We start from the raw sequence: 24,332 nt of genomic DNA on the forward strand, positions 1-24,332 counted from the left end.
AGCCTTATGCTGCCATGGCTATGAAATTCTGAATCTAAAAATGCGTCGTAATGATTTGGCCAGCCGACAGCAAGGCCCCGATTACATCTTGGCTCTCTCATTAACCTGCCTGTAGACATGCCTTTCTTCTGCCACCGGCATCGGCTGGTTTCATGTTATCACTCGGCAGCGAGCGCAACAACATGCTAATTAGCCAGCAGCCGCGGCCTTCTGTTTGGTGTGCGCGTTAACATGCGTGTCGCACATATTGCCGCTTTGGAAGAAAAAAAAATGTCTACGCGCTTGTCACTTTCCATAAATTCCTCTCCCCACTTGTTTCTCCTTCTCTCTCGCTCTCTTTAATACCATTATTGGAACCATCAGACAGAGTGGTGGCATTTACTGGCCCTGACGTTGGCCCACTCAGACAGGCTCGCTAGCTGTCGCCCATGCGCGTACGCTCGTATACGGGCAGCCTGCCCGCCGCGTGCTAAGTTAATGAGATTGGCGAGTTGCCACGTTGCCAATATCAGCCCAAGCCTGCGCACTTTGGCCTTTTTTCCCCCCTTCCTCTTTCTGAAATGCGCACAAAGGGGAGATTTACGCCTCGGGACGTGAAATCGGAAACAGCCAAAAAGACACGGTTGTCTTACAAGGAGCAGAAAAAGAGGCAGATGAGAGAGGAGAATGGAAGCCGCACCTGGCAACAATTTAGCGCGGCTCGGAACGCATGCAAGCGGATGATTGACAATGTTATGAGGGTCGAGCGACGTTATTTTGTGTACATATAAATTTGGGTGAATTAAGATTCAAGGTCGGAGTAAGCGCCGGGTATTAAATTGGGAATGGGTTGATCTTGTGGTCTAAATGTTGTGTTAGCCATGTGATTGATTTTACTACTTGGACGGCCTGTTGGATGAATTTGTCCGCTGCCTGAATGCGTTGCAGCAAACAAACATTTGGAGCAGGCGAGCTCGAGACTAAGCTAGGGATGAGGATTGATTTGACTCGTGTCTGAGTAAATGTCGGTCATCTGCTCTCCAAGCGTGTTGCGGTAAAAATGGGGAAGTCAAATGTTGACTAAATGGACAAATATTTAGTTGACCGGCTGAACAGCTTGTCGTCAAAACGGAAAATAAAAATGAAAGCAATTTGACTAAATGGCCCAAAATATTGCTGCTAAAACGGGTTAGCTATTTTTCAATTTAAAGCACGAGCACAAGACCCCGCCCCCTCCTCCAAATGCCTTCTCCGTGCTTGAAAGTACTTTAAATTGTTGATGAAGCGGCGGCGACCCGCGAGGTTCTGAAAGTTTAATTGCTAGTGAAATACCAAAAACCCAAATCATCCAAAGATAACCCAATTGTTGTGATCTGTTTTTGGAGTTTGTTGTCTAAAAAAAAACATGTGCTCTTACGTGCGTGTTTTGTCATCGAGGCTTGCCGGCTTGCTTTCTTCCGCCAGTGTTTCTCATCCTTGTACTCACTCGTTCATTATTCCATGAATGATGGACGGCATCAATGTTTTACTGAGTAGGGGTGGGGGGGAGAGATGCCACAAAGCGACAGAATTTGGTTCAATTTGGAGCGCCAGCCAAGCGAAAGTGTCCGTACGTTTTAAGATTTGCATAAATAAGTTCATCTTCAGGAAGCGACGGCTCGGGAATTTCAAGCTTTTCTTCTTTTGTCAGTTGTTTGTGGTTGTTTAATATTACATGAATCATACTTTTGATTTCTTTGCAGTTGTGTCAGAATAGCAGTCGACTCTGTACACAGGAGCATGCAGTCAGGCGCTGTCCATGGTGCTGAAACGACACTGATTTCAGTTGGATTGTTTTATGCTTGACATTGATGGAATTTGTTTGTTTGTGATGTGTCTAGTAAATGAATTATTTGATTGGTTTAAAGACATGAAATGAATTATGCGTAAAATAAAAAATAAAAATAGGGCCAGTCTCACTCAATCGAACTATGCATTGAAAAGTGAGATCTAATCAATGTTCTGAAATATAGATATATGTATTATATATATATATATATATATATATATATATATATATATATATATATATATATATATATATATATATATATATATAAAACACCACGTTGTGTGCATTTTTTTAAACTGTATCAATCACTTGCATATAATGTATTTATGTTTCCGCTTTTTCAGCTCTCGGAGGTCATTTGAAACGTAACAAGTACGGAGGAGTAAGTGCGTCTAGTTGTTTCTTAAAAAGATGCGCTCACACTATTGGCCAGTCAGCGACTTGCGACAAAAGGTTAAGCGTGAGCAAAATCCCTCATGTGCCAGCACGCTCCTGATTTACAACTGTGGCTTTTTGATGTTTGCATGCTGAGTTGACATTTGTCCCGACAATAAGTCAAGCTACTTGACATTTATCATGGTAACGCGCCTCAACACTTGTAAAAAGTCAAACACTGTGACCTTAAAGGTACGTTTAAGACTCGCCGAGCACAGAAGCCAATATGATGATCTAGTTTGGGCATCGTATATTTGCACTGACATGCAAATGAACTCTTAATGATCTTTCATCCCGTGGCGCATTTTTCTGCCATTTCTCCCAATTTGTACACTTCCATCATCGCCTCGTTGTGCTGGCGAGTCAAAAGCATAATTAGGTTGACAATGCGCTCTGCATAATCTTTTTCTTACTTTTTTTTCTTTTTTCTCTCCACCACACTGTGATTTAATATCTAGTTCTGCCGCCTAAAAGCTGGCAACGAGCTGAAAAGTGGAAGGCGGCAGGGAGGCTGGAAATGCTTTCCCAAAAAGTCAAAAGCGGTTGCCAGATTGGATGCTCACATAGTTACAAACAATTTGTGTGTCTTATTGCAATTTTGATTTGGTTTGGTTTTATTTGCCTGTTGTTTCGTTAGCAACATAACGTTTTGTTTTGGTGTACTATCACCTGAAATAATGACACTTATTCACTTTTTTTTTTCCTTCTGTCAAAAGATAGTGAGTGATAAATTATACACAGCTATAATGAACAGTTAACTAAAAAAAAAAGAAGTAAGCTATAATTAATCATCGATCAAAGTGTTCCTTGGCTCCTTAGCGACGGCGTAATTAATCGTCGCGCCACTTTGAGTCCATCGGCAGCCATCGATTTATCAATACATACTGTACACGTGCACAAGAGCCCGCCACGAAAGTGACGGATGACCAAGTGGAGACTCTTTCAAGGTTATGATTAATTTGTAAGAAGCCGAGCCCCGGAGACAAGCGCTGACATAATGAAAATGAACAATTGGCCAGACGGATTCCAGAATTGTGTCTAAAATATATCTTTTGTTGATGCCATACTGGAGGCAATATTTCTTTGAAATGTTTAAGTACTCTACATATTTGTGCAGAATGGCGAAAATAAAATCACGTTTACACCGTGGCAGACTTCTTCACTCTAACAAATTGTCATTTGAGCGTTAGATGCAAGCTTCAAAATCTAATATTGGCCCGTAAAGTGGTGGGCTTTATGAGGTTCGCTTCCTTCCCGCTGAGCTAAAGCATGCATGCTGAGCACGGGCGGGCGTATTTGACAGCCAGATTTTCCGCCCCCCTTCTTTTTTTTTTTTTTCAAATGATTGAAAAAAGAAAAAAGCAAGAACAGGAAGGGAATCCAATCATTTGTCTTGGCAGCCTTGCTCTCGAGAAATGTTTCTGTTTATCCATCGAGAAGAGCGAAATTGAATATATGAGCAGTTTGCGACATAATTTTTTTATTCAACAACTGGAAAATGTTTCATGAGATACATTTTGCTGTGTGTCACGCTGCATTTTAAGTTCCAAATTTGGACTCCATTCTGCTGAGATGAGGGGAAATGGTGACATTTATTACAAAGGAAGTCAATCTATGGAAGTCACACGCATCCATTTCGGAATCTGGGCTGCCAAGGTAGCCATGGTGATTCGGTCCATGAATGTGCGTTAATTAGCCTTAAGTGGTTTTCCAATCTGCACAATTGTGACCTCTCAATTGTTGTACTTGTCCAAGTGTAATTCAGTGTGACATTTTCTTTACGATTGCTCTCTGTTTGAGTTCACTTGCCTCGTCATCATTACCAAAAGCTATACTTGACGTTGACCCAGTTTGTGACACAACAAAATGTACCCTAATAATTCTTAAACAACTTTGTTAAGGTGATGGATGTCTTATAAAATGAACAGAGACCAATTGTGATTGTGAGTCATGGAATCAGTAAATTGTTCCTAGTGCAAAATAGGAAGCGGGGGAAAAAAAAAAAAAAAAAGCTGACTTGGATCCAGCATATTTAGGGCAGCGAGATTGTTGTATTTCTAATGACTGTTCAGCTCCTAATGGAGCCTCCTTTTGTTTTTAAAGTAAGGCTCTGTCTGCGAACAGCATGATGAGAGAAAGTGTGTGTGTGTGTGTGTGTGTGTGTGTGTGTGTGTGTGTGTGTGTGTGTGTGTGTGTGTGTGTGTGTGTGTGTGTGTGTGTGTGTGTGTGTGTGTGTGTGTGTGTGTGTGTGTGTGTGTGTGTGTGTGTGTGTGTGTGTGTGTGTGTGTGTGTGTGTGTGTGTGTGTGTGTGTGTGTGTGTGTGTGTGTGTGTGTGTGTGTGTGTGTGTGTGTGAGTGAGTGATTAAAGCAGCTACGCCCGCCATTAAAAAAGAAAAGGCAAGGCAAGATTGTGGGTTTTTAATACCTTTGCTTGTTTGAATGTGCGCTTTTTGGGGTAAATAACCACTTGGATGAACCTCACCGCAGCCTCCGCTTGACGCTCCCACAGAAGCTGACGAAGGAACGCTCGCTAACTTGTCCTCCCTTGGCTGCAAATGAAGATTTCCCCGCTTTGATTGAGTCTCGCTCACTCGGCTAGCCCACTTTGCACAATTTTCAAGACTTTTTGGCTCTTTTGAATGAAAATGGGTCATTGATTTGTAGTCTCTTATCAAATTAGCCTGTCCTTATCACCAAGATGGTGACAAAGCGCTGCTTTTGTCCTAATGCATCTCCTCAATACAATTCAACATAGTAGTTCCTTGTTACCAAAGCACTATTTTTGTCCAAGTGAAGCACCTCAATAGGTCAAGTTCCCTTCAATATAGTTCCTAGGCACCAAGAAAGTAGCCAAATACTTGAACTTGAACCCAAAATGAGCGGATAATGGAGAATAAGATTCAACAATTAACAATATTTTTACAGCAGCGTTTGGGAGGTTTTTCCCGAGTGATAGACTCGTCGTTGATGACGTAAGCAAACTCCTTACACAACACAGGTGCATAATAGGTCGAGTGTTACCATGGTGACATACCTTCACGAGTTTCCTCAGTAACATGCTCGCAACATCTTCCTTACAAACCAAACAAGAGGCTGTTGTTTTTTGCGCTTCAGGTCTCATTAGCGAGGTCTGCATCAATGGCACTGGAGTAATCAATAGCGCCCCCTTCAGACGACACCTATCAACATCTCATTACCTGCGCCTGTTGCCAATCACAAAGGCTTTAGTGCACTTGTCACTTCCTTGTATGGCTGTGCATGATGGAGGGCCACTTTAAAGATCTTTGACGGATGAAAGCAATCAATCAAAAACTCGAGAGACAATTCTCCCCTATATAACACAGCCGTGTTCCCTTTGAACACTAAATGCCCCTAAAAATGATGCCCGACCACAAGTACCTCTCTGTTCACCCACTTTCAAATGAAGTACTTAAAAAAAAAAAAAAAAAGTTGGTTGGCAAAGTTCAGCATTGAGCCAGCTGCCATTACCGTTAAGGCCAGCATGCTGATAAAAGCGCACATTATGGCTTATTATTATTCAAATGAGGAGTGTTTTTGCTCAATTTCTCTGCCTGCTGCTCGTTAGCCCTAAATTTAACTATGAGGGTATCTTTTCAATATGACAACGTGGAATTAGACAGAATGGCTGCATCATGCACAAATGAAGCCTGGACACAATTTAAATGGCTTGATATTATCCATGTGTGACTTTACGGTGACTTTTCCCTCCAAAATTGAAGTCCAGCTATTTTTTTCACTGTATCAGTTTTTGGGATAACATGTCCGCCGAGTATTTGCAGGTGACATTTCCTTCTTTCACCGACACGACTGCAGTGCTGAATCTCAATTTCAACTTTCCTGCGTCAATCTACTTTTTTACCACGATCCCATTTCGTGTGCTGTTCCCTTGTTTTATCCCTCTCCCTTATTTTTTTTTTTTTACCTTGCCCCTCATTTTTATTCACATCAACTCCCCCCCTGGCCCCTCACTAGTGACTGACAGCCCTAGAAATTGATTTTCAGCCCAGTGTGTTCCCTCTGTCTCACTCTCTCTAGGCATTCCCCTTATTTAGCCTCCACCACTCCAGGGTATAGTGTCGACCACCACCCGTTTGACGGAAGCCGTCTAATTCTTGGTTTGACAAGCCCTGAGGGACATTTCAAACGCGTTTGGTTCCCTGTTGGTGATACCTCTTTTTTCTTTTTTTCGGTTTGACCTTTGACTGCCTGTCTTACTTTTATTCTGTCTTTGAAAAAAATCTCAAAAAAGGGAGCTTCGCATCCATCCAGGGGCGTAGCTAGAATTCTTTTTTCAGTGGGGTGGCCAGGGTGACCCTAATATTTTTCTAACCCCCTCTGTAACCAAGAAGTTGATCATACCATCCACAGTCAGGGTGCTAATTCAGAAACTGGCCCAGGGTGGCCCTTGGCCACCACGTAGCTCCGCCCCTGCATCCGTAAACACCCAACTCATTCAACCACTGTACTTTACTCTGATCTTATCCCCGATAGGTCGATGTTACCGGTGCGACGTGACAGGATTGGTGCTCCACTGGCCGAAATGTACTTATTCATCAGAAATTACAAAGTGCGACCAAATAGCCCCTTCAAAGAGGCAGACAAACAGGAGGAAGATGACGTGAATGGATTGGACATGGACACCGATGTTACGGTGGTTGAGCAAAAGATCGGTTTCATCACCAAATGAGCGTATTGATCACAGGATACCTCCCTCTGCCCCTGTGGAAAATGACAAGCCCGATAATTGATTTTCCTGCATTGTGACAAGCTTAAGACATTCTATTCGTCTTGCTGTAAAGGTTTTAGTTACCAAGACAACTGAAAATGAAAGAGCTCCACATTTTTTAGAGCATAGCCAAACTAGCAAACGGTCTTAACGTTAAAGTCTGAAACAAAATGAATCTGAATACTTTGGGACTTTTCCCAATGAAAACAAAACACATATATAAGATTTAAAGTTGTATGTTATTTTTGTCCAATATCAATGGAAATGTCGCAGTTGGATTCTTTTTCCTGTTCTGTATTACTCATGAATGAGAGAATCGATGGTTGTGGCGCTGAAAAAAAAGTTCAATTCCATTTCTCTGTGATCAAGTGGCATCTAAGACTGTAGTCGAGCATAATGGAAGTGCTGGAAATATACCTCCTTACTTACTGCCTGTGCCAGGTCACCTGCTGTTTCACTTTCCACTCCAATCTCAAGGCGACCGACACTGTCAAGTCAAGTCAAGTTTATTTGTATAGCCCTAAATCACAAGCAGTCTCAAAGGGCTTCACATAGACAATCAATTGACAATTATTCTCAAAGCATCCCCTGATCTTGGGCTCCCAAAAGGGCAAGGAAAAACTCAAAAAACCCTACCAGGGGAAAAATGATAAACCTTGCCACCTGGCAGTGGCTTGCTAGAGCGTGAAGTGTGTTTTGAAGATTTTAACATTTTAATACTAACAAAACATCTTTCTCCAAGTCAGGGCTCTTCAAGTGTACATGTTTACTTGTCACTATCTGAGCTATTCCAGAAGACTTTCTGACTATGGAGAAGTCATTAAATCCTCTCCATTCACCAGCAAGATTTCTGTCTTTAAGCAGCTTTTTTTTTTTTCTTGCTGAGTGGGCATGCTCTTTTCCAGCAAAGCCTTCCCATTCTTCATTAGCTCGCTTGCTTTCTTAGCACCGCCGTGCTCACCCAATTTCTTCCCCGAGTCTTTGACAGTTTGCCAATTAGTGTCTGCGTAAATCCTGCGTAGAAAACTAGTTTGGCCGTTATCTCTTTGACCATCGAGAAACGTCATTTAAGTCCACGAAAAAAACATTTTACGGCTCCTTTAGTGAACACTGCATCGTTTTTTATCGTCTACTTAAAAGGTGTGCTGATCTCAAACCTGAAATGACGCAACACCGCCATCTACAGAGATCTATTTGTCATGACAGTGTTTCATTTCTTATACAAAGCCATCGGAAACATATATTAGTTATACAAATATATTTGCATTGTCTTATATAGTTGTCAAGGTTTGAATTCCAGTTGACAAATATAAATGTCCACAGACCAATGTTTTTTTGTTTGTTTTTGCGGGTGTTAGCCATCGTGCGATGTGATCTAGGGCTCGAAAACAAGGTCGATTGAGGTTAGCGATGGCAAAATGAAGAAACGACGCCATGAGTGATGGGTTCAAGCGGTTGAGGACGCCGGGGAATGATTATACACTCTGGCCGCTTATTTGTAGCTTTGCTTGTGCGTCTTTTATTTTGGTTTGTGCTGTTTGTGTGTTTGTGTTGAGGAGGACTGTCAGTTTCGGTCTGGCAGTCAGCATAATTAGAAATCTCTTTTACCGCTGTGTACTCTTTATTTTCGCACTCTCTCTCTCTCTCTCTCTCTCTCTCTCTCTCTCTCTCTCTCTCTCTCTCTCTCTCTCCCTCTCCATCTTGCATCTTTCCTACCTCCCCCACATATTGCCGCCACCCACATCTCCTGGCTCTGAGTGATGACTTTTAAATAATCTTCCTTTTTTTTTTTTTTCTTCCCCTCTCTCTCTTCTCTCTATCATGGTGAGTAACGTCAGAGAGCGGCAAATGGGAGAAGAAAAAAAAAGAAACACTCCTTTTCTCTGTTTGCTCTGCAGTTCGTTTGTCCCCTTTTCACCCGCCGATCCGATTTAATGACTCCACTTCATCTCAGACCAAGACATCCTCTAATCTATTAAGTTCAGATGAAGCCCTGATGGACTTGTCAGCGAATCTGCCCGAGCGTTACGTTAAACACAGCCAGGGGGGAAGGGGGCAAAGCTAGTCTGCTGGTGTCCACGTTTGGATTTTCATCCATTTTTATTTTGACTGAATGGTGACCAGTATTTCCAAATGCGTCTATTCTGACTAGAATGTAGCGCTCCACATTTTCCTCTCGCAGTAGTGCCACCATAAAAATGAGAAAATATTAACCTCTGGGTTAATATCTTCGGGGAAAATATTAACCTCAGGGGCCTTTTCTCAATGTTTACGTATTGTTCAGCCTCGTGAGATAAAACACCTCTCTGAGAAACAAAATGTGCATCTGAGTCAATGGAAGCAAGGAAACATTTTTGCACATTTGTCTAAACCCCAAATCTCATCTGTTTCCATTCTTAGCATTGTCAATTAAGCGGCAGGAAACTAAAAGTGTTTTTTTTCTGGTCTCTCTTGCAGGTTTTATCTACACTTGCGGCGGCACCCTCAAGGGGCGAAACGGGAGCGTGGAGTCGCCGGGGTTCCCCTACGGCTACCCCAACGGGGCCAACTGCACTTGGGTCATTATCGGGGAAGAAGGCAGTCGCATCCAACTCATCTTCTTATCCTTTGCGATCGAAGAGGAGTACGACTTTTTGTCATTGTACGATGGCCACCCTCATCCGGCCAATTTCAGGACCAGGTAGGCCAACCGTCATTTGGATTTGAACTTTTGTGTCATTCAATCAAAAGCAAAAGCTGACACACAGCGAACGTCAGTGAAACGGCTCCGCCTAGCAAAAGAACGCAGATGCCGGCATTGCATCTGTTATTTTCCACAAAGTTCATTGGTAGGTTACGCCAACGTTAAAAAACCCACAAATGTATATCAGATCTGAATCCAGCACACAGTTATGGCAACACCTGTGTCACCTCCCCCAGGCAATAAAGTCCACAGTTATAATGTCAACATGAGTCAGCAGAATCCCAAAAATCTCCAGGGTTCACGCAAAGGTCTGATTTATTTACTGAGATTAGGCAAGATGAGGAGGAAGCGATTTTAGGTCATCAAAAGATGCAAATGAGTCCTCCAGATAGTTGCTGGAAAGCAGTCCTCTTACCATGGGACGCTTTGGCTGCCATCCCTTAGAAGCCTGACGCAATCAGCATTCTCAAACAAAAACGCCTTTATTGTTCAAATGCCGTGTGAAGACGGCAAAAAAAAAGCAACGGTGAACGTGGGATTCGGGTTTGGGATGCCCAGGGAGGAGAGAAAGCGGGAAAGCTGAAGTAAAAAGACGTCCTGGGTTGACTCGGGACTGCCTCGACAGCTTGCAATTGCGACGGGAAGTCAGTCAGCTCGGAGAGCTTCGTGTGTTCTATGTAGCTGCCTTGCGTTATAATCCGTAAACAAACACAGTGCGGCATTGCCTCTGACTCACAGACGTCATGGCTCGTAATCAGCCCTTGGCAGTACATCGAGCTGGCGTCCAAATGCCATCTGTGTCATTATTGCGCAATAATTGCAACTGTTGGAAAAAAGTTGTCACTGTTTCACTCTTCGGTTCCAAAGTTTAGAATTTTGTCATTGAATGAATGAAATTTTAATTAGCGGGATATTCAAAGAGTGAATATTTGGCACCAATCTGAAAAAAAAAGGTATCGATGTCACGTTGGACATATTTATTAAACAAGCCAAACTTAAGTTTGTTCATATTTCAAAGACACGCTCAAGCTAATCAGCACTGCATCTATTTATGAGTTAACGACTTCAATGGCAACAATTTGTTCTAATTACAAGTTTTCATAATTAATTAAAGGGCACCTCGCTTGTGCCGCATGTTCCGTAGAGCAGTTCCAAGTTGGCCCGCTGACAGCCGCTGGTGTTGTGCACAAAAAAAAAAAGTCTGTTTGGCCCGCAGTATGGCAACATTTAGCCACTTTGGATGACAAACGCTGATTGAAGGACGAGGCGACTCAGCCTTGTTATGTTTATGTGCTCGTTTTTATTTTGAGTGTGTGTGCGTAAGTTGGAAAAGTTACAGCGAGTTAGCGATGCGTGTATTCATGCGACTCCGGGAAAAGTTGCTCATCGTATACCGAGCCTCTCGTGGGATTGACAGACGGGCCGACGCTTCCGCTCAGGTTTAATGCTAATTCAACCTGACACGTTTGCATCAAGTTCTCGCTTTTTTTATTTTCTTGTGCCCCCTTTCGTCATTCCCTCAATTCAGTTCCGCATCTGATGTCTTCCCGGTTATTATTCGATGTGACTGGTTACGTTTATGCGCGTATGCGTGCTTTAAAGACTGGCCCTATTTATTTTTGCACGAGAACAAACTCAATACGTTCAAGGCTCCTCCCGGGGCCTTCGATGCAAAGCAGGGAGGGAGGGAGGGGTTGTGTCGTTGCTTCGATCCGCCGCGATCCGCCGCGTCTCAGCCTGGAATCTTTGGAAATGTGTTTACAGCGTCTGCTATACGAATGTCGTACACATGCGTCGAGCGTATTGCAAAGTCAATAAAGCGGGCTTTTCAGCGGCTGCTGAAATGAAGGAGGCAAACAATATTAGGAAATGTAATCTCCAAGTGGAAAGATGAGGAAAGGAAAAAATCATTCAAACGGTGAATGACTTATTTTACAAAGAAGGCATATCTAGTGAGTGAACTTGGTTGCTGATGATGTGTGGAAAGTCAAATTGTTTGCAAAATAGTTCACTTACTGTTGTCAGCACCCCCCAAAATGTCTGCTATTTCAATAATTCACCCCGAGATTTTACTGCGGCAAGCATTTTGTGTGTGGGTTTTTGAAAGCGCACTTCTGTTTGTCGTCAGTTCATTATTGGCGCCGCCGTTAGATGTTCTGCGAATGCAATATGATGCCATGCTAGCAATGAGGAGCACAATTGAGGTCAGATGAGGCGGGGAAAAAAACAATCGGAAGAAGTTAGAAGCCCTTAGAAAAGCAATCAATGCAAGGGTATATGTGGCGGAGTGTCGGGCATCCGTCTCGAGGCGGGTCAGCCGGGTGAACGACAAGGTTACTTGGGGCTAAAGATGAGCTTGTTGGAGAGGGCCAAGAGGTCGCTGCACTCGCCCGCTAAGTTAAGATGTCGTGATCCATGTTTCCAATTGCAATTGTGCTGGCTGTGACTCCGTTGAGGGGATTTACAAAAAAAAATGCAATAGAAAGTTATTGTATTTGAGGTGAAGAAGGTGAGCAGAGTTGAGGCTGCTTGTCTCGTGTGATTTATTCAGGGTATTTTCACACAATGGCCTCTTAATGGGAATATAATGTTTGCTGTTTATTTTGATTCCAAGCGTCCGCAGTTTAATGAGATTCGGTACGAGTGCAGAGAATTTCACCTTTACTAACGTCATCACGCTCACTTTGTCTTTAAACACGGAGGCTCTTGTCATATTTTGCACTTTAAGCACAGTTTTACTTGAGCACATTTGTATGATCTGTCACCATCCAAAGCGATCTTTGGCCGTTCCACTTCTGACCTGCTTTGTTGTGTGTAATCTTCTGCAATGCCCCCTTTTACACTCAATAAGTCACTTATATTTTCTCCTGCAGGGGGACACGCGGGGGTCACACAACACACAACACAGGACAATGTAGCCCAAAAAAAAAAAACATTCAAAGGGATAAACACAGGAAACGCTAGCATATAAATACAAAGGTCATGAAAACATTTTTGATGCTGGCGCAATATATTTTAGCGGGGATGCCATTGGGTGTGCATGTAGGTGTACACTAAATGGGTGTGTGTGTGGAGTTCCAATGGAGGTGTGTTTACCCCTGAGGTTGTCATATTTCATCTCCTGCCGCATCAGTTCTGCCCTGTAGGAGGGTAAGAGGTGTGTTTGTGTGTGTGTGTTTGTTTTGTTGTGCAGCTCTTTTGTGTTTGTGAATAACGTTGCCTATAGGGTACAAAGATGGAAGCGATAAGAGGCTGCCTTATTTTTTTAATGTTATATATTTTCTATGTATGGGTGATTTAACTCGACCCCTTGTTGCCGCTACCTTGACGATTATGTGCTTAAATATGCCACCAATAGAAGTTGCACTGGCGGAGCTAGGATTTTTTTTCTTAGGTGAATCTTATCCCCCCCCTCCAAATTAACTGTATGCTTCTTCAAAAAATCTGGGAAAAATTGGAAAATCATCTGGCATATTTCAGTGCCCACCGCGCCCCCCCCCTTTAGCTCAAGCCTGAGCAAGTCATCCTTGTACAATGTAATTCCCTGTAAAAAGCTGGAGTAACCATCATGCATTTAATACCAGTAAGTGGATTTTGAGACTATTACAAGGTGAACTAAGGACATTTGGCTTCTCTATCAGCATTTCAGTTGATGTGTTGTAATTGATGTGTAGGAAGATGCAGCTGACTATTTTTGAGGGGGTGGGGGGGGGGCAGGCTTTCACGGCTTTCAAGTTTGGAAGCTTCTAACGGCCATTTAGGAAATGGCTTTTTACATTTTCTTTGAGCGGGCAGCTTCTTGTCACTGGATTTGCTGTAAAAATGAGTAACAGTATTAGGGCATGTCAGGCTTTTGGTTTGGTGTCTGTTATCTAGCATCATCCAGTCTGTCTCTGTCTGTACATGTAATGGACTCCTTCGTCTCTCTTCTCAAATATTACTTCAGTAAGCGCGTCTGTGTCGACTCATTTTGTCAACGTCATTTACTCGCCGCCGATAACCGGGCTCTCGTTCCGTTCAGCCTCAGATTACAATTGTAATCTCCAAAGAACACTGCGGCATTCGGGCAAAGAGTGAAAAATACAGCTAGCGTTGTGTCATTGTCCTTCTTTTTGACGTTTATTAAAAATGGACTCCCGGCTGGTTCTCGCACTTTGCCCGAATCAATCTTGACTTTTACAATGGGAAGAATCATACGACTACCCCAAATGATTTCAGATCGATTTTATGAGCTGACTTTGATGGCATGCTAAAAAAGACAAAATGTAAATCTAGTTAAGTTTTAAGATATTCATGTCTGTCCGTCAGGTTTTTGTGCAACTCTTTTTCCTGACAAGTGTGAAGGGTTTTGATTGTTCAAACATAAAATCCAACAAAAAGGCTAAAATTAGGAATTATGAATCTCTAATAAAAGCGCATAATGTTCCTGGGTGGTGAATCATGAACGGCACATCTTAAGAGTTTTTGGCAGTGCTCGCAGAAAGACAAAAATAAGTACCCACTGCTCCACTTTTCATAAATATGGATCGGCGCCTTTACATAATGGAGCAGGGACCGAGCAAACACTTGTTGGGCGATTGGTCGTACGAGCTCGACGTCTCTGTCGTATTGACGTCGGACTATCTTTGCGACAAGATACCGGCGGGTTTGTCGACTTAAGCGGGGATTGTTTAGAACGGCGGGCCACCGAGAGCCAGCCAGCCAATATGTCTTGGATGACTTTCCCCCGTCTGGTAAATACACTCGGCAGTGTGTCTTTTTGTGCGCATTTTTGGTGTGTGCGGAGCGTTCCAGTAATCCCAGCGGCTAAACTGGTAATCCCCTCAAGCTTCCCATTAGCCTCTTGACGCTCACAACCTCCTTGCGGGTGGTCACCCAGGTGTCAGGCGTGCTCTTTCCCTTGGGAGGGATCACTTTGATGAGCCACAGAGCTGGCCTCTACCCCTCACCCCCCCCCCACCCTTCTCTTTACCGGGGGGATGAGAGCGGATGTTTGGCAAGCCTTCTGACAATTGCAGCCTGGAATCGAAGCAAGCGACAAGGGCCAAAAGACCAAAAATGAGAAAACCGAGAATGGCGCTCAGTTTAAAGTCCAGAGAAGATGATGCGAGGCAGTGGGTGGCCGGGGGTTCTCGTATTAGAAAATGGCAGTGCGGAGGTCATCATTCAATGTCTTTGCAGAAGTCACTTTGTTTTATTTATGAATCGCAGAGTACTCCAAGTATGAATCAAAACAAATTGACAGACCGCATTGCTCTAATGCCATTAGTCATCCTGTTGAAAAAAACATGGCAGGCTTCTGGGGGGGAAAAAAATCCACATTTTTTTTAATTGGAAGGCGACATTTTTTTCCTCTCCATTCAGTGTTTGGTTGTGCAGTCTTTTCTTGAGCCTCACGCCCACCTGACTTCCCACAGGATGTTTAGCGGTGAGCCGCGTAGGCAGGGATCGACGCGCCTGTCTCGTTATTGAAAGACAACATCGTTGACGCCTGAAGTTCTCCTGCATTGATGCCGATGTGGAATTCTTTCCTCGGAGCGTGACTCACAAAAACGGGGTGACTCAATCGTACGGAAGGCTTGCGGGATTCTCGACTGTCCACCATCTGGACTCTTCGATCGTTTTGTTCTGTTCTTTTTGGCTTTGGAGTTTTGGGTGAGCTGGAGGACACGTACCTTGTAGTTTTCCAGCACCTCAACATTCTGTTTGATATTTTCTCTTGTTCTGTGGTTGATTTTTTTTTTTTTATCACAACAGATGAGATCATTGAAATGGAACTGAAAATGTAATTATTTTAAAAAAGGGGTCTGGCTGTGTTCTGCCTTGAGGTTTATGCCCATTTTATCTCAGTGGCACTTAATTGAGTCTTCTGACTTTGACTCGTGCTTATTTTTGTGACCGTTTTGTATATGGGGGCTTCCAACAAGGACAGATAAACATCATTGGACATTGAAAACAGAAGTGAAGTTGAATCAGTTCAACCATGGATTTTTGCTGTTAGCAAAAATATCGCTTACATTTGGCAACTTCTTCTTTTCTAATGCCGTGCAACGATGTCACTAAATCTTGGAAAAGCTCAAGCTCCCTAATGCCGCCCTCATTAGCAAGGAGAAGTTTTTAGTAAAGCATTGCTCTTAAAGCATCGTTAATCGCTCAGGTGTGCGCACATATTTACGAGACCGGCCGTGTTTAAAGATTTTGTGTCGGCGGCCTAATGACGTTGAAACGTTGCCACGGCAGAGGCGAACGATGGAGCGGACGTTCGGTCGGGGAGAAAAAAAGCAGAACGGGAACAATGCGTGTTACTCCCTGCTCCGGTGCTTTGCTCCATTATCCTCGCAGACACAAATACAAGAATTCAATTAAAAAGAGCGTGTAGTGACCTTAACACATGGCCACGGTCCCTTTGTTGACGTATCAATTAATCACCGTCTGTCACTTGACCATTATAGACTGTGTTTCCTCACTGGACCGTGGCCTACTTTTGTGGTTGGTGTGCGGCTTTGTAATGACCATTGTTATCCCCAAACTCTTCAAATGTTAGCGCCACACTAATAAGTCTTTTCAAGTGTATGAGTGTGTGTGTGCGTGTATTACAATTAGTATGCAGCAGCGGTTGCCAGCCTGGTGTTTTTAAACATTAAAACTAGATGACAAAATGTGGCCCGAATGCCTTGGCTAAAACAGAGCACACTTTGCCTCAATCATACAAAATAAGCCCATAACAAATATTTTAGCAAGCACTAAAAATATGCAAATATGGAACAGCGGAAAGTAGCGTTAATGTTGTTTTTATGCATTGATGGGATCAGGGGACCTAATGGCAAATGTACAGACAAATCAGGGCAGAGTTATTATTTATTATTGTTTATTTATATTCAGTTGTGCCAGGCGTGCTCTGGCGTAGCTAGGGTGAGGGATACAAGGGCACTGACCCTCCCCCCAAATATGCTCCCCACGGCTCGGTACCAGATAATCCAAAAACATGGCAGGTGTGCCTTGGCTTTGACGGGAAAGAGCACTTTTGCCAACAGTATGGCCTCATCCGGTGCTGCGTTGATAGCGGGATCCATCACATCTGTTCCCAGTCCCCCAGTAGGCATGCGATGAGGGGTGCAGATATCACGCGAGGGTTGAGGCCAAAACCCATCACTCTCGTAATCATCCCATCATTCAGTGACCCCTGGAGAGCTTTGCGGTTGTGGAACGGGAGCACGGCCATGCGTTTTATTCCTTTTATTTTGCCACCTGTATGTCCGAGCACGCCGCGAATGTCACTGCTTTTATTTAATGGTCGTGTTAATGGCGTGTTTCGCAAACAGCAAGCCCCCGGGAGCACCTTTGACTGGCAAGACTTTAGTAGAAATACATAATACTTGTCGTCTTTTTTTTTTTTTTTTTTTTTTTTTACTTGCAACAAGCATTTTTGTGCCACCAACATTGTTCCCAGTGGTTTGGGTTAAATAAGGCCACTGGGGAATATCTTGCTTGTCTGAATCCGTTGCCATCATCATTAATGTTCTGTGGTTCCCGTTCCTCCATGTCGCTGTTCTTTTCCACCTTATCCGAACTTGACTCTACCTTTTTTGGGACATTCTGACAACCTTGGTAGAGGCTGGAAAGCACAAAGTAACTGAACTTACTTCCGACCACTGCCAAATGTTGAAAAAGCACAACAGCAAGTGTTCAGTTGTGGCCGTATGTGGCGGGAGTTGCGGCCGGCGTGACCATTCATCACGCTGAACGTTGTAAAAGCGTCCACTCGGATTTGCTCCACTTTGCGCCGCGCCGCCGCCTGAAACCGGACTTGGAAGGACATCCTAAGTAAAAGTGATTCATGATGCCAAGTCGGTGAATATATACCGCCGCCTTCCCGATGAAGCTATCTGCCATTTCCAAGGTCGATGTTTACATTTCCATGCAGTATTTTAGATTAGAATGCTGTCCGGAACTTAGATTTAGTGTTTGCTTTTAAGACACGCCGCCGTCGTCTGACTTGTAACTTTATCCGTATGGATGTGTGTCTATGTCATGTTCGGCGATGTGTAAAGGGGCCTTTGGGCGTGCGTTTACTTGTGTGTTTAGTGTGTTGATGTGTTTTCTGCAGGCAAAACAGCGTCACATGATAGACATGCAAAGTCATTGGCGGTGGAGTGCTTGACTTTGGAATGATTTTTTTTTCTTGGCTAACTTTTTGTCAGATTTCCTACCCAATTGTCATGTGGTCAACTTTGTGACCTCCCACGTGTGCTCGGCGCACGCGTTTAATCCCCGGCTGGCCGGCCGGCCATCATATTTCTTCTTTGGCTGGCTCTCTCGCTCTCTCTCAGCATGGCATCTAATCTCCGCTTTCCAACGTTATCGCACTAACGACTGTACCTTTAAGTCGCTGTCAGGCCTGACACCTTCCCTTTGAATGCCAGTGGAGGCATGCAATCTGTCTCTGCCTATCTGACCAACACAGGTGTGTGTGTACGTGTGTGTGTGCACCAGCATGCATGTCCGTTTGTGTTAGTCCCTTTTCCTTATGTGGGTGCGTGTGTGTGTCCCTTTCACCGAGTGTGCCGATGTGTGTACCCTTCCCCAATGCCCGTCAAGTGTAATAGTAAGTGATGGGATAGCCAGAAGCCTAAACAAGCTTTAGTTTGGGGAGTGCGGTGGGGAGGGGGGGGGGGGGGAGAGGGGGGTCAGCAGTCACTATCTATCCAACTGTCTAAAAGAGAGAGAGGAAAAGACCGGGTGCGGGAAGACAGAGAGAGGTACACAACATTTATTATTAAAGAGTGCAGGGCTGTTGTTTACGGATGTTGTTGAAAATACCGCCAGGAAAATCAAGTTTGCTCAAGGAGGCATGTCACAACGGTCCCAGAAGAGGGAGGGGGTGAGCGGGGCAGGGGGGGGGGACCTGTTGATTTTGAAGCTCGGCAGTCATTTTATTTCAGCACGGCATAAGGGCAAATGTATAAAAGTCAGCGGCGGTGTCGTGGGTGCACGGAGAGCGCCATTTTCTATGTGGACTCCATCAAATCCATCCGTGCGCGTTCCTTCCATGAGCAGGTGACATTTTGCAGAAATACTCATTGCAAGGGAGACTAAATGGAAAAAAGGGCTAGCCACCTGTCTTGTTTGCTGTTACTTGAAGTGGAACAACAGTTTTCACAAGATAGCTGGCAAAAGCCTGCCTGATATGCAAATTCATTTTAAGTTGAACAATTTAGCTCCGTCCATGTAGCTTGCCTATTTTTTTAATTGACTATTTCTAGAAATGTGTTCCATCAATCTATCATAACGTCCAACCTCAGCATCTAAATGTTAAAATTAAGAGGCATTGTTTTTTAGATCGATTTTTTTTTTTTTTTTAAAGCAACTAAAGATGCATAGAAAACGCATTTCCTGACAAGAAAAGGCTGCCTTGGTGTTTAGCTTGCATCACGACTTGTCAGTCTGAGTCACAGCGTGTTCCTGTCTGAACCTCTGGGGCTGACAGCGAGGTTAATCTGCTATTCAACCCCCCACGTCAGAGTGCCTCGCTTCCTGGGGTGAGGGGAGGGGGGGGGGCAGTCCACCGAATTCCGAACCTGCGAGGAATTGGCTGTCGGTGCTAAGAGTTGGTGTGACTGCCATTTATGTGGACTATTGTGGGATCTCCACCATGTTTGCAACAAGTTAGCCATCATTGGAGAGTATTTTTCATCTGAACACAAATGGTGCAGCAACACAGGTAGACAGAAAATATTTACTGAATGGCCAATCACCAGAGCCAAGAACCTTGATGTGGCTTGGCGAGTGATTAATTTACTTGACACCGAGGACTCGCCGTCGATCGTAAACACGTCCTGAAAAATGCCTGTGCATTTGTGTGTGACTGCATGTGTGAATATACGTGTGTATGTGTGTGTGCGTATACATGTCACAGAGACTAGTGCTGTTAATCAATCACATGACTCCAGACCCTGAACTTTGCACGTGACTGGGAACATGAATCAAGCTGCAGTCAGGAGAAAAAGTATCTATGGAATGGAATAAAATGTTCTGAACTAATAATTAAGAGAGATTCATGGCTTTTCATCCTCCTTGCACATAGAATAAAAGTTACAAAATGTGAATGTCCGCAGTGAAGAACATGATCGAAAAATGAATGTGTTTGCCCTTGACTCAGCAGCCAACCTGAACAATTCTAACCCCTGGACCTCATCTCCTCCTCAGTGTGCGACTGCGCGCGTGCGCTCGTGTCAACCAGAGTTTATCTGATGATTATATGAATGCTAACGAGATGCCGCATGATGAAACGCGGCGAAATAACAGAAGCAGACGTTTGTGAACTCAGATAAAAACATCATTAACGGCCTTAACGAGGGAAGCGCGCGTGAACGTGCGCGTCTGTGGAGCTGGTGAATTAATGTGAGGTGATGGCTAACGATAAGAAAAGATGTTTGAATGGAAAGGACTTGAGTGATAATAATGTTGATAAAAAAAAAAATTCGGAGATTTTTTTTCCAAAATTGGACGACAGTAGCGCAGTGGGCCCAAGCGTTCAAGGTAGACAGTAAAGCACAGATGTTGGGATGAGAACTTGATTGGACTTTTTGGAAATCCATTCACAAATAAGTGGATCCTTCATGGTAACTCAGCGTTCCTCCAATTTCACTTCATGTTGGTATCATGACTGACACAGTGCCCACCTTTGTGTTCTTCACTCAAGGACGCCACTTAGCGGCTGGCTCAGTTGTCATGGTTACGATGTAAACATACTAACAAAACAGCTACAAGTGGGCCGGGTGGGGTGGAGCAACTCGGTTCCACCGAGTCTGATTTATGTCCGCCGGCAACCCTGCACGCCTGACTTGTCATAAAGCCTCCTGATTAAACGGCATATTCAGGAGCGTTGGACAACCGGGCTGTGACCTACGTCTCGCTATCGTGCGTATCGATCTCATTTTGATGTAGTTTCAAACACAGCCATCTCCGGTGAGGACATTATGTTTACTTTTAATATATTTCAATGTGGATAAGTGCAAAATGCTAGCTTGATGCTCATGTGAAATGCAAAACTCAGTTGTTAAATGAGTAATCGGGCCTTTTTAACAAATACTGTGGTGGTTGTGCTTATAATAGACACGGGTTGGAAACAAGTTCAAGAGTTTCTGCAGCCAGGTCTCTTTCATATTGATCTTCATATTTTACATTCTTAAAAAAAACAAAAACCTTGATACCAATAAATCTATGCTAGAAAAGTGTCTTTGCACAAACAGAGGATGGCAGTTGTTTTCCAGAGTGCAGAAAAGACAGAGGAGACTTTCACTCATGTTTGTCGAAGAAATAAATAAATGGACATGTGGTCTAAAAGATGAAAAGGCATGATTGAAGAGAGTGTTAGGTGCAAGGATAGGTCGGCAACAACAAAGCCAACTGTCAGAACATGTTGAAAAGGGAATTTTCCAAGACGGCTCTTTAGAGCCAAGTGCTTTTTGCAATGGGATCCCTTTTTGGCCTATTTGGCAGCAATAGCGAAAGTTTCTTTTTAGTTCACAGAGGTATTATTTATTATCTATTATTGCCTTGTGCATTTTTGGGTATCGGCACATTGTATCTAAAAATTGTAGAATTTCCTTTTTTATAATGTTTCAGTCAATTAAAACAAAAAGTATGACTTTACGACCCAAGCTAACCGCTGTGGAGATCCATATTAAAGAGTGAAGTCTTTTTCCACACTTTTTATGCACGTAGTTAACACATCCCTTTTCTTATAGCTCTGAAGACAATATTGAAAAATCAATCAAAGTAATTGGGGGAAAAAGTTATGTAGTTGGCTGCCTCCTTTCAGAAAATCCACCATTGCCTTTGTGCTTCCTCTTGGATGTTTTCCTGTTTATACATCAAGCAACGCCATGATGTCACAAGTCCATGAGCTTTAATCTTGTCGCATGATTTATTTAAAAGCCCACTCCACTGAGCTTCCACCCCCCCAACCCCCAGCGCTTCCTCCTTTTTTAAAATGTAGATGTTCTTTGAAATAATGGGCTGAGGGGAGCAAACACAAATAGTGGTGTAATCAAACCGGCCCAGTATAAATAGGAAGATGATTTCCTAGAAGACAATTTGCATGTGCGCCTATTGTTGTTCAACACCGTCTATACTCTTGGTACGGTTACCAATTTTCGACTCGATGATTAAAAACCTCTTAATAAGATGCTAAATGCATTCGTGTGTAATTATGTGCCTTTTCTTCCTTTCTTTTTCTTTTTGTTACAGCAGCTGAAAATGTACTTGATTTATCTTATATCTATTATATGTTATTTATGTTTGATATTTTTTAATTAATAATGTTTTTATTTACTATTTATATGATATATATTAAGTTCCCAGCCGACAATGCACGTGTTTCTAATTTGAGAGTAATAGAATGACACAAATAGTATTGGTAGGCTTACCATTGGTAGAATTTTACATTCGATCAAATAAAATCTGATAATGAAATCAAATAAAGGCCAATAAAATTCAGGTTGTGCTTTGCTGACTATGATCAGAAATGATGACAGTGTTGTTGATGTATTTTCTTTCTTTGCCTGCGTAGGTTAACCGGGTTCCAGGTGCCTCCTCCGGTCACTAGCACCGGGAATGTCTTCTCTTTGAGGCTGACGAGCGACTTTGCCGTCTCCGCACACGGCTTCAAGCTCATCTACGAAGGTCAGAACGTGTCACCGTGTGTGTGTGTGTGTTTGCAGCAACAGGGCTGGGAAAAAAAAATGAGGCACAGCTCGCCTCGATTTGAATAAGTAAAAAATTCTCACAGTTGTTTTCAGTCGAGGCAAGGTTGTGATGGGCGCTCGTATTTTTTCCGTGTTGAATCTGAAGGAGAGTGATAAGAAGAGAATTGTATTTTACAAGCTGCAGAAAAAAGAAAAAAAAAGCCTCAACGTGAGACTCGGAGTGAGTTACAAAATGTCCCTGAAGGCACCGCGTTGCTCTTCGACCAATGCTATATGCGGGCCTCCCTTTTCCCCCCAAGTCCACCATCTTTGAAGGACCTCAGAGAAAGTTCTCAAGGAATTTGACATGTTCACTTTTCAGCTTGTCAGTGGTGACACTTTAATTCCTTCTCCACAGCGAGCTGCTGTCAAGCCCGGCCCGCCTTGTTTGAGCGATGGCGTCGGGTGGTAAAAGTACCACGGTGTGACCCAAAAAGTGGGACATTTTCAAGATGAACCCACTTACCGAAGACTCTTTGTTTCAGATGTATAGGCGAGGAACAAAAAAAAAAAAAAAAAAGACAACTCAGTGCCAGGCCTCCATTTTTGTAGTCAGTGAAAATAGACGGTTTCGAAAGTTGAGCACAGAGCGTGCAAATTAAGCCTGTTCCAAGTGCAATTTCAAAACCGGCCAGCCGACTGACAGATGAATCGATTTAAACTCTGGTTGCTCTCCAAAACGACTGATTTTGTGGGACTCCATTTTTTCGTTGGCCTGGAAAGTAATTTAGGTCATGGCCCATTTTTTTTTTCTGTACTGCCGTGTGGCGCTTACTTCGAAAAATGCCACTGATCAATTTTCCCTCTTCCCATATTGTCCACATTAACTCGTCCTTTTTTGGGGGGGGGGCTTTTACCGGCAGGTAACCAACTCGACGTGATTCTCTCAGATGAAAGCCCAGATAGAAACAAAATAAATACATAAATAAAAATAGCTGAAGCAATGGCTAAAATTAGCACTCATTATGCACCGTCATCACCATGTCGAGATCAAATTTAGATTCGGAAGAACTTTGATGTGGAAGTTAGCGTAAAACGTGTCGGGATGATGCAACTATCTAAACAAGGTGGAAGACGTGATCATGTGAACTCCCGGGGAATGTTATCGTGTGGAAGATTCCTCGATGCTCTCTTCCAATGCATGGAATTTCAGATTAAGAATGAGATTTTCTTGCTTTGATGTCATTGTGGGATATCTCCACACCCGCACTTTTCCCTGTGAAGACCGCCAGACTATCATTAATTCATGGGGCAGCACACATGCACGCTGCATTTGTATGTATGTGTGTGTGTGTGTGTGTGTGTGTGTGTGTGTGTGTGTGTGTGTGTGTGTGTGTGTGTGTGTGTGTGTGTGTGTGTGTGTGTGTGTGTGTGTGTGTGTGTGTGTGTGTGTGTGTGTGTGTGTGTGTGTGTGTGTGTGTGTGTGTGTGTGTGTGTGTGTGTGTGTGTGTGTGTGTGAGAGAAAGGGACTGATGTATTATTTAGCATCATGTCAGAGGCGGTTTGATATTGTGCTGATGAGAAGGAATCACAGATGATCGCGCGGACACCATGTTGAATAATTATTCTTTTTGTTTCCGCTCTTTTCTTTCACATTGTTCACTTAAGTCCATTTAGAATGGCGGTGGCCGCGTTCTGATCACGTGCCAGGGCGGCCAGGACGCCTGCTTTGGGTGTTCCATCTTGGTTGGATCAAAAGTCAGATCATGTGGGAATGTTCGGAATTGCTAATTTTGTTTTGGTTGTGTTATTTGGACTAAATTTGTTCATTATTATGCCCAATAAGCATCCCTAGTTTTGAATGATTGAAAGTTATAATGAGCACTCGCCCTCTGTTTTGGTGACGGGATATTTTCAGCTCTTTGCGAATCACAATTAAATTGACTGAAGTTGTAAGTTTGAGAACTC

The 24,332-nt window shown here is 43.4% G+C and overlaps 1 protein-coding gene across 5 annotated transcripts in view; it reads left to right on the forward strand.

Moving 5' to 3' along the window:
• The window catches only part of csmd3b (CUB and Sushi multiple domains 3b), a 180,343-nt gene that overhangs the window by 61,496 nt on the left and 94,515 nt on the right, over nt 1-24,332 (forward strand). For all 5 annotated transcript variants that reach the window (XM_085900608.1, XM_085900609.1, XM_085900610.1 and 2 more), the window contains exons 5-6: nt 9,450-9,672; nt 22,250-22,362. In XM_085900608.1, coding sequence (XP_085756734.1) covers nt 9,450-9,672; nt 22,250-22,362 — 336 coding nt within the window. The remainder of the gene's footprint in view (nt 1-9,449; nt 9,673-22,249; nt 22,363-24,332) is intronic.

This window comes from Syngnathus leptorhynchus, chromosome 20 (genome assembly GCF_054491065.1).
Source record: "Syngnathus leptorhynchus isolate UIUO chromosome 20, UIUO_Slep, whole genome shotgun sequence".
Taxonomy (NCBI): domain Eukaryota; kingdom Metazoa; phylum Chordata; class Actinopteri; order Syngnathiformes; family Syngnathidae; genus Syngnathus; species Syngnathus leptorhynchus.